The 9,890-nt window shown below is 36.9% G+C and overlaps 1 protein-coding gene across 1 annotated transcript; it reads left to right on the top strand.

Annotated features, from left to right (window-relative positions):
- The first annotated feature begins 205 nt into the window (after window positions 1-205).
- Window positions 206-9,271, top strand: LOC127158758 (butyrophilin-like protein 2). The gene is made up of 4 exons (XM_051101767.1): window positions 206-393; window positions 3,392-3,736; window positions 3,831-4,178; window positions 9,083-9,271. The coding sequence occupies exons 1-4, from the start codon at window positions 342-344 to the stop codon at window positions 9,220-9,222; spliced, it is 885 nt and encodes a 294-aa protein (XP_050957724.1). The 5' UTR covers window positions 206-341; the 3' UTR covers window positions 9,223-9,271.
- Window positions 9,272-9,890: the final 619 nt, after the last annotated feature.

Below are 9,890 nucleotides of genomic sequence, written 5' to 3'. Positions count from 1 at the left end.
TGGAAGCTGGGGTGCATTATGGGATTGGAAGCGGGGCGGAGAAAGCGTTGGAGCGCTGACTGCCCATAGAAAACAATTCAAAAAAGCAGTGGCGTTGTAGCGTTGCCGGTGGCACTGAGCGTGGTTTTGACGCTGTAGTGGAAATACACCGTGATACTTCCTGATCAGCTGACTCGACGCAACCGGAAGACCGTTTGAAATCGAAAGTAAAGAACACAAGTGAAAGACAAATTGATCCGCGGACATTTCACGAACATGAGCTTCCCTCAGAGAAACATCGATATTTGTGGTCTTTTGTAGTTAAAGGACATAATTGTTTTGGTTTAATTTATCATTTGAAGATGCGCCGAATAAACTGTGTTTTGATGTCAGTTCTGCTGATGATCACCGATGGTACGTAGGATTTATGATTAGGCCTATATTATCCGTTTACGCCCATCTCTTCTCTCTCTCTCTCTCTCTCTCTCTCTCTCTTCAGCAAAACTATCTTTAATGCTTAGTTCTTTCTTTATTTTCATTTCTAAACTATATTTTGGCACCAAGGCCCCTAGAATCCTGGCTGCCCTTCGTCGTGCTGCTTTATAAGACTTCGATCTGAGACGTCAAAATGGCCGCTTACAGTCACTGACCAAATGGCTGATTGGCAACACTGCAAAATATGAATGAACATATTCGGATCAGAAAAGGACCTCTAAAGTGAAAATTAAAGATAGGGTAATAAAGTAAATAGTCTTCCGTATATTTACTGGACTGTACAAAAAAAGTTTTGACTGGCACAGATTGGCTTCCACAAACAAATCTCTTCCCTACAATACTGTTTTAATTTCGAGAGAAACTCATCCTCAGTTCTTCATCTGCTAAGAATGATGTGTAGTTTCTGATTACTCTTTTTTTTTTCCGTAGTGATGTTTTTCCAGCTAATTCAGAAGTGGTTTATCTGGATTAACTTCAGTTTAACACAGTAAAGTAGAACCGGTCCCACTTTATATTAGGTGGCCCTAACTACTATATACTTACATTTAAATTAATCATTTGATACAATGCACTTATTGTGTACATACATGTTTTTACATTGTACTTATATTTTTAAAGGGGTCCTATTATGCTCTTTTACAAAGTCTTGATTTTGTTTTGGGGGTGTCCTATTGTCATTATTTAAAAAGCAGCTACAGAAAACGAGCAAAGAACATTATCAAAAAACATCATCACTGATTAGCCTGGTCTAGTCTAGTGCAAGTTTATGCATTTTAAAAAACACTTATGAACAAAATAAGTACATCATTGTATTTATTTTCTGATGTAAGTACATAGCAGTTAAGCCAACCTTTTTTTTTTTTTTTTAATTAATAGTACAATAAAATGTACTTATGGTGTTAATATTGTATTGCAAAGGTTGAGGTGAGAAACAGAAAGGGACATGTTTGGTGGTATGGGAAGGTGTAAGGAATGGGTCAATAGTGTAATTTTAAATGTAATTACAGAAATTAATTACAGATGTAATTTCATGCAGGTATTTTTAAAATATAAGAATAATGTAAAAACATGTATGTACACAATAAGTTACTTGTGTCAGATGATTAATTTTAATGTAAGTGCATAGTAGTTAAGGCCACTTAACATAAAATGGGACCAGTTTGTTTTTTTATTTTTTATTTTTTTAAGGATGAGCTGCACCACATGAAGTTGAATGTCCAGAGATCAACTACTGTCATATTGAGGTGTTTCTGTGTCGTACAATACATTGATATGTATACTCAGGTCATATTTCCTGGTTACCTGATTTGACCCAGTGTTTACAACCTGTTTTTCTATAACAATGAAAGTGAAAGAATCTCTGTCAATGATTCATAAACACTGTTTGCTTGTGAAGTGCAAAAGAAAACAACAGAACTTAATTTGACACAGATAATCAAAGGGATTTCAAAGGGATCTTTCAAGACACACCTGTGGAGCATTTGATTGAATTTTTCAGGAGTTAATCAATTTTTATATATATTTTACATCTAAAGGAAAACTACACGTACTACAAAAGTACACATAAGTTTCTTACCTCTCCTCTACTGCTCCGGGTGTTTGTTCATGGTGTGTGTGTTTGATCACTTCTCACTACTGTGTGTGTGCACTTGGATGGGTTAAATGCAGAGCACAAATTCCGAGTATGGGTCACCATACTTGGCCACATGTCACGTCCTTTCCTTTTTCCTTTCCTCTATCATCACAGTATGATTACTGTAAAACAAATGGTCAAATCCTGAAGCTTGAGTCTAAGAAACATGAATAACATGTTTTCCAAGATTAAATATTGTGATGCTATAAGTGGGCAGTAAATGTAAACCCCAAAATCATGAAGCTGTCACTGACCCTGTGTGAGTAAACAGCCTAAATATCTAGAAACCAAAACAACATTTGGGGTCGTGCCCTAGCGATATCCCTAATTACACCTACTGTCCAGTTCATGTTAGTAATGATGCTCTTTGTCAAGTCAAGTCAAGTCAAGTCGAGCTTTATTGTTATTCCGCTACACATGTGGACATACAGTGGAATGCAATGTCATGTCTCCCAGGACCACGGTGCTACATAAATAAACATAAATATGAACATACACTAGATGTAAAAAAAATTTTTTAAACCTATACATATACTATAAATAATTGACTATACATACACTAAACCTAAGACAGACTATATAAGCACTAGTAGGATCCAAAATGTTCAATGAAGGTTATTTTTTATTCTCATTTTGAACACTGAGTGGCGCTGTGAGATTTACTGTTATTGAACTATATAGGTAGCCTTCCTACTGAGGTAGGGAGGCGTTTGACCCAGAAGGGCAAAAGGTTTTTGACCGCAATAGCACGAAACTGATGTGATTGAAACTTCCTTTGAATGTAACCTTGATGAACACTTTGTTTTTTTGTGGAGCCAATAATCTGTCTACAATGATGCAACAGAAGAATTGTCTAATCATTCCTTACGGACAGATTCAATAAGGAAGTAACGTTACACCACAGTAAGAAAGTGTGTCAACCTAATTAATCTGGAATCAAACAACTCAGTAGCTTCAACTATTAGATTTAGCTCCTACAGTACTTACATATTTGTGCATGATAATGTGCATAAGAGATATTTAAAGGTTAAGAAGCAAATAGTGCAATATGATTTGTGGTGCACTGACAAGTAAACATTTGTTAAGTCCTTATTAAGTCCTTGTAACATGGAGTGTCAGTAAGAAAGTGTCTGGTGCATATATAAAGAAAAGGGTGTTTCTACAGGTGGTTTGTCCAGCCCACTCACCTGTATGGAGCACACTCAGAATTGCACTGTGTTAGTATGTATCCATTTATGCTTGGAGAAACTATAAAATAATCTTTCTTTCATTTCTCTGTCTCAGGTTTGATTGTAAAAGGTCCCTCTGGTCCTCTGGTTGCTCCTCTGGGATCTTCAGTGGTTTTGCCCTGTTCTGTTGATCAACTTTTATCAGTGGAGGGTCTGGAGGTGGAATGGAGAAGAACAGACTCAGACACTTTAGTTCATCTGTTTCAAGATGGTGAGACTCAAACAGGGGTCCAGCAGGAGGATTATCAGGATAGAGCTCATTTCACTACTGATGAGATTCTACGTGGAAACTTCTCCCTCCGGCTGGACAATCTGAGAGCTGAAGATGAGGGACAATACACATGTACAGTTCAGAGTCAGGAAAAGACTGGAGAAACTGTGGTTGAAATAAAAGATGTTGGTGAGTAAAAACCCAATTAGTTATAGTAGAAAGTAAATGTGGTATTTCATGAGAATATTTTATGCTCATTTCAGTTTTATTTTTATTCTTTCAGTTCGTTTGGTTGTGTCAGGATCAAAACAGTCCATATCTGCGTCTGTGGGTGAAGACGTCACTCTGAGCTGCTCTGTAGACTCTCACATCACACCTGAACACATTGATGTTACATGGAAGAAAACAGATGAAAATATTCAGGTTCTGCTCTTTCGAAACAATGCGACTTTACCAGATTCAGCGCATGAGCGATACAGAGACAGAGTTGAGTTCTTCACTGATGAAATCCCCAAAGGAAACTTCTCTCTCAGACTGAAGAGTGTCAGAACTGAGGATAAAGGAGTTTACATGTGTGAGGTGTCAGCAGGAGGACTTTCAGCCAATACAACTGTAGAACTGGAGAGACTGGGTGAGTCATAATGGATAAATAAATAAATGCATTATAATTTGGACCTAAAGTAACACAAAATACTTCTGTTGTTTAGTCATGTTTAGTTTACAGTACTTTGAAACTGGTTAACTATCAGATATTCCTATAACCAATTTAAGAATGAATGATTATTTCTGGATGTGATAGTAAATGCTAAATCACCTTAAATGTGGGATTGTTGTGCTACAGATGTGTATGTGTATATTTGTAGCAACAGCCAAAAATACATTGTATGGGTCAAAATGTATTGCTTTTTCCTTTAGGCAAAAAATCATTAGGATATTAAGATCATGTTCCATGAAGATATTTAGCAACTTTCCTACATTAAATTATTAAGACTTAATTTTTGATTAGTAATATGCATTGCTAAGAACTTCATTTGGACAAAAGGTGATTTTCTCAATATTTAGTTTTTTTGCACCCTCAGATTGCACCCAAATATTGTCCTATCCTAACAAACCCAAATGTCCAGATGTCTTGAGGGCGAAATGTCCTCACTTATATTGTAAAATAATTTGTCAACCCACTAGTGACATTTCACTGGTCCTTACTAGTTAAAAAGGCTTATAAATTGGCCAAAACCTAATTTTACTTGACTCTAGTGTTTTGCAGGTGATTCTGTGAGGGGTAGGTTTAGGGGAAGGGGTAGCCTTAAAATTGATACAACTAAATTTAAGACTTTATAAGGACCGTGTGAACCCTGTATTTAAGATAACCCTTCAGGCAGGGTGTTGATACATTTTGGTTGCCCAACTGGTAGACATGATAGCCCAGGATGTCAGGCTACCGACAAGGCATTAAAAATGTCCCCACAAGGATAATAATAATGATACCAGTAAACTTTGTCATTTTTAGGCTCCATGAGGAATCAAGCTTATAAATTTTACAGAATTATCTTCCTTAAAAACCTAAAATTGCAGAAAGTTTTGCGTGAGGGTTAGGGTAAAGCCGGGCCCCACACTACAGTAGTTTTTAATTCCTAACCGATTAGATCTTCCCCATTAGATCTTCTCTTTGTCTGTATGGTTGTGCTGTGTTTTTGACAGGTTATATGGCGACTCATGTTGTTGCCAACTTTCCACAATCCGTTCCTCCATCTTCACTGTCCAAAGCCAGCTTGTTTTGCAGTTGCACATCAGCTATTGTGAAAGTACTGTTGTAATCATAGCCATAATCAAAGATTTGATCTGTGAACACGTCACGTTGCCAGATAATCTCTGCCAAACATTGGTGCTGATTGACATGCTGGATAAGATTTTCTCAGATTGTCAGGAGGGATCAGTCAGACTAAAACTAATTTGAGCCTGGCTTTAGGGGATAGAAAATACAGTTAATATAGGGTGACCATACGTCCTCTTTTTCCCAGACACGTCATGCCCAGGATTTCTATATTGACTAAAATACTTGATCGTTGTATAACATCAAAGTATCATCAGAGCTACAGAGAGCAAACGGCTCTGTAATGTAGCGAGGGAGACGTAAAGCAAGCGGATCCATATGCAAGCTTTTATTAATTGGCAAAGGCAAAGACATGGTCACAAACAGGCAGGGTTGAACAATAGCAAACAGGTATGTTGGAGCAAGATACAAGAATAATCCGTGAAGCAGGCGAGGGTCCATGAAAGGCAAATGTAATCCAGGGGGCTAGGCAAAAGGTTAATCCGAAAGACGAGCGAGAGATCCACAGGGCTGGCACCGAGACAGACAAAACGAGATGACCAGGTGAGAAAGCTAAACTAGGGAACTCGGAAACTAGGAAATAGGGGAACTAGGGAACGCTAACACAATACTATCACAATCCAATACTCGGCTGCTGGCAATGGGAAGTCCAAGGCTTATATGATTGGATGAAGGTGATTAGTGCAGTGGCTGATGGGGAACGTAGTCCGGGGTGTGGTGCAACAGTCAGTGTAATGTGAATGTCAAAGCGACCTCTGGTGGCGAGCAGACTGGCTTTTTGAAATGTAAGGCCTGTAAAACCTTGAAAACAGCCATATTTACGAAAAGGTACTTGAAATGAACTTGAATTTTTAAAAGGCAGTATATATGAAATTAGTGTTAATTTTGTTTTCAATAAAAACAATCTTTTCACGCAAAACTAACAATTCAACACCATGATATCAATACAGAGCCATTTCACCTGGCTTTCAGGAGCGCATGACATTGATACTCCTTGAGGTGAAAAGCGGCCTCAGCGGCGATATCAGTATAAAGTTGAATTTGTGGCAATGGCAATGGCAACTTTATTTATATAGCACTATTTCTTACAACCAGAGTTGACCAATGTGCTTTACAATAAAAACTAAAAAAACAACAGAAGCACAATGATAATAAAATACATAAAAAGGGTATAAAACCTCAAGAAAACCACATTCAACATACAACAAAAACAAAGGACAAAGATATAACGTGCTTCAACCAAGATTAAAAGCCTTATCAAACAGATTTTAGTTTAGACTTAAAAGTAGACACAGAAGAAGCCATTCTAATAAAAATGGGAAGATCATTCCAAAGTCTTGGGGCAATAGAAGTAAAAGCGCGATCGCCCCTGCACTTCGGCTTTGTCTTAGGAATGAGCAAAAGTCTTTGATTAGAAGACCGAAGGGATCTGGTAACACTGTACTCAATCAGTAAATCTGAAATATATGGTGGAGCCATACCATGAAGTGACTTATAAACAATGAGTAAAATTTAAAAATTTACTCTGTAACGCACAGGGAGCCAGTGTAAGGACCGAAGAACTGGAGTAATATATGATCCCATTTATGAACCCCGGCCAAAAGTCTAGCTGCCGCATTCTGAACCAATTGTAATCGAGATAAAGCTGTATGACTAATCCCAACATAAAGTGAGTTACAGTAATCTAATCTCGTAGTAATGAAAGCATGAATTACTTTCTCAAAGTTTTTAAATGACAGGAAAGACTTTGCTTTAGACAGGAGTCGCAGCTGAAAAAAGGATGTTTTAACCACAGAATTTATCTGTCTATCAAACCTCAGATGTTCATCAAACACCACACCCAAATTTTTTACATACTGTTTAACACAAGAGGACAACCCACCAAGGTTTGGATTTGGAACAGTTAAAGAATCTGAGGGTTTAAAAACAATAATTTCAGTTTTGTCCTCATTAAAATTCAGAAAGTTCAGTGATAGCCAAGCCTTTACATCTGTTAAACAAGCAAGGACAGTATCCAATCCATCCGAATTCCGATTTATAGGCAGATAGACTTGTGTATCATCAGCGTAGGAGTGGAAAGACAGTCCATATTTTCTAAAAATGGAACCAAGAGGAAGCATATATAAAGAAAAAAGGATAGGAGCCAAAACGGATCCTTGAGGAACCCCACAGGTTAACACAGCGTTTCTAGATGAGAACTCTCCTATCTTCACTGAGAAGGTTCTATTATTAAGATAGGATTTAAACCACTCCAATGCACTACCTGTAATACCTACACAGTATTCCAATCGATCAATAAGGACAGCATGATCAATAGTATCAAATGCGGCAGTAAGATCTAAAAGCACAAGAACAGCGTAGTTGCCTGAATCACACGTTAAAAGTATATCATTAAAAACCTTCAAGAAAGCAGTCTCAGTTGAGTGATATTTTCTGAAACCAGACTGAAAAACTTCAAAGATCCTGTTGTCAGCTAAAAAAATTTGCAATTGTTCAAAAACTATTTCTCCATAATTTTTGTAAGAAACGACAAGTTGGAAATGGGCCTATAATTTGCTAAAATAGTGGGATCCATGCCCTGTTTTTTAAGCTAAGGACGAACTGTTGCATGTTTTAGCAGATCAGGTATAGTTCCAGTTTCTAAACAATGATTTATCAGACACAGAAGGTGTGGACCCACCACATCCAAAACTTGTTTAAGAAAATATGGGGGAACCACATCTATTGAAGAGCCTGTTGGTTTAAGATGTTCCACTAAATCTATAAGATACTTCTAAGTAATAGGAGTAAAATTACTTAAAACAGTAGTACAACTAATGGGAAACATAGGGTCAGACAAAACAGGATTTATCCCCATTCATAAAGCATTTATCTTGTTTACAAAAACTTGAGGTAAAACCTGGTAAAACCTGATAGTGCTTGCATTATATTGTTTGGTATTTTATTGAATGTGCTGTTTGTTTGGGTTTTCAATCATGTACATTTGGGAACGCATATAAAGTCTGATACGCTTTGTGTTGCATGTATCATCAAATGTATGATAAAGCTTTCATTCTTCAGGTCAGTTATATATTCATGAAAAAAAAATCACTTTGAATAAGGAAAGCGGTGACTTTGCTTTAGCATCCTTTCAAATGTTAAAGTTGCCACAGTCATTGCATGCTTTGCATGTGCTGCGCTTTATTTGTACTATTTTGTTGAATTAGTTTTTTTATTAGAATTTGAAGTCCTGGATTTTAGTCCTTGAAAGCAAAAAAAGTAGTGTTTGAAAAGACCTTGAAAATCCTGAAATTTCATTTTGCAGCATCTGTACGAACCCTGATTGATGTCAGACACTGATCAGTCTGTGCAGCACCACTTCAAGTCAAACACATTTAATATGCAGGCGTATTTTCATCACTTTGACCATTCTCTGTAGATCCTATTTTGTCAAGCACCATGATTGGTCGAATATATACAATGCCTGCATATTATTGGTCAAAGTTTAAGGCAATATAGAAATCTTGGCCAAGATGTGTCCAGGAAAAAAGAGGATGTATGTTCACCCTAGTTTATATAGTATAAAATGGAAAACATGGTGTGTGTGTGTGTGTGTGTGACAGAAAGAATACATATTTGCACAAATAAACAATATTTACTTTTTAGGGCAGTCTACAAGAAAAGCCCATAACACTTGTATTCATTATGATGTCTGTGTTTTTCAGGTTTCTCTGTTTTACACATAATGGTGCTGATTCTCAGTGTTTCTGCGTGTGGATCTGCTCTTCTGCTCTGCTGTCTGATCTACTGCAGAAATCAGAACGGTACAGATATTCTTATTTGCTGTTGTTCATTTGGGACTTAAAGATTAAGAGAAAATAGAGGAAGAGTGCAAGCAATGTGTGTTAAAAATGGTAGAATAGACTTCTGTGGTTCAGTGAGGCTCTTATCCAAAAGAGCCACGATCAAAATGATACAGCTATAACAAACCAGCACGCAATAAAGTTCATTTCAAAACTTTATTTAAAGATGCAAAACTTGTTTAAAGCTTTGAAACAGCAATCACAGCGAAAGGCATCAAACGAAATGGTGGAAAATTATGAAATGATAAAATCTAATGTCAGAATTGAAGGACATTGAGTATTAAGTCTGAAAGGTGCTGATGAGTATTGATTCTTCTATATAATCATAAAATCAAAACAGAATATAGCATTGTGCTGAAGCACATCTTATTAAAGGAGAAGTTCACTTCCAGAACAAAAGTGTACAGATAATGTACTCACCCCCTTGTCATCCAAGATGTTCATGTCTTTCTTTCTTCAGTCGTAAAGAAATTATGCTTTTTGAGGAAAACATTTCAGGATTCATCTCCATATAGTGGACTTAAATTGTAAACAGTTTACAATGCTTTTTTTGGTACATTTGCAGCGATGTAGGATGATCTTGAAGTTGAAGGACAAAGTGAGATGGGAGTTTTTTGACACACTAACTGTCATAAACAGGAATACCAGTGTTTCCCCTATCCTTGTGTTA

The sequence above is a fragment of the Labeo rohita genome, unplaced genomic scaffold (assembly GCF_022985175.1).
Source record: "Labeo rohita strain BAU-BD-2019 unplaced genomic scaffold, IGBB_LRoh.1.0 scaffold_1681, whole genome shotgun sequence".
Taxonomy (NCBI): Eukaryota; Metazoa; Chordata; class Actinopteri; order Cypriniformes; family Cyprinidae; genus Labeo; species Labeo rohita.
Note: the sequence above shows the minus strand (reverse complement) of the source record. Positions and strands in the feature narration are given on the sequence as shown.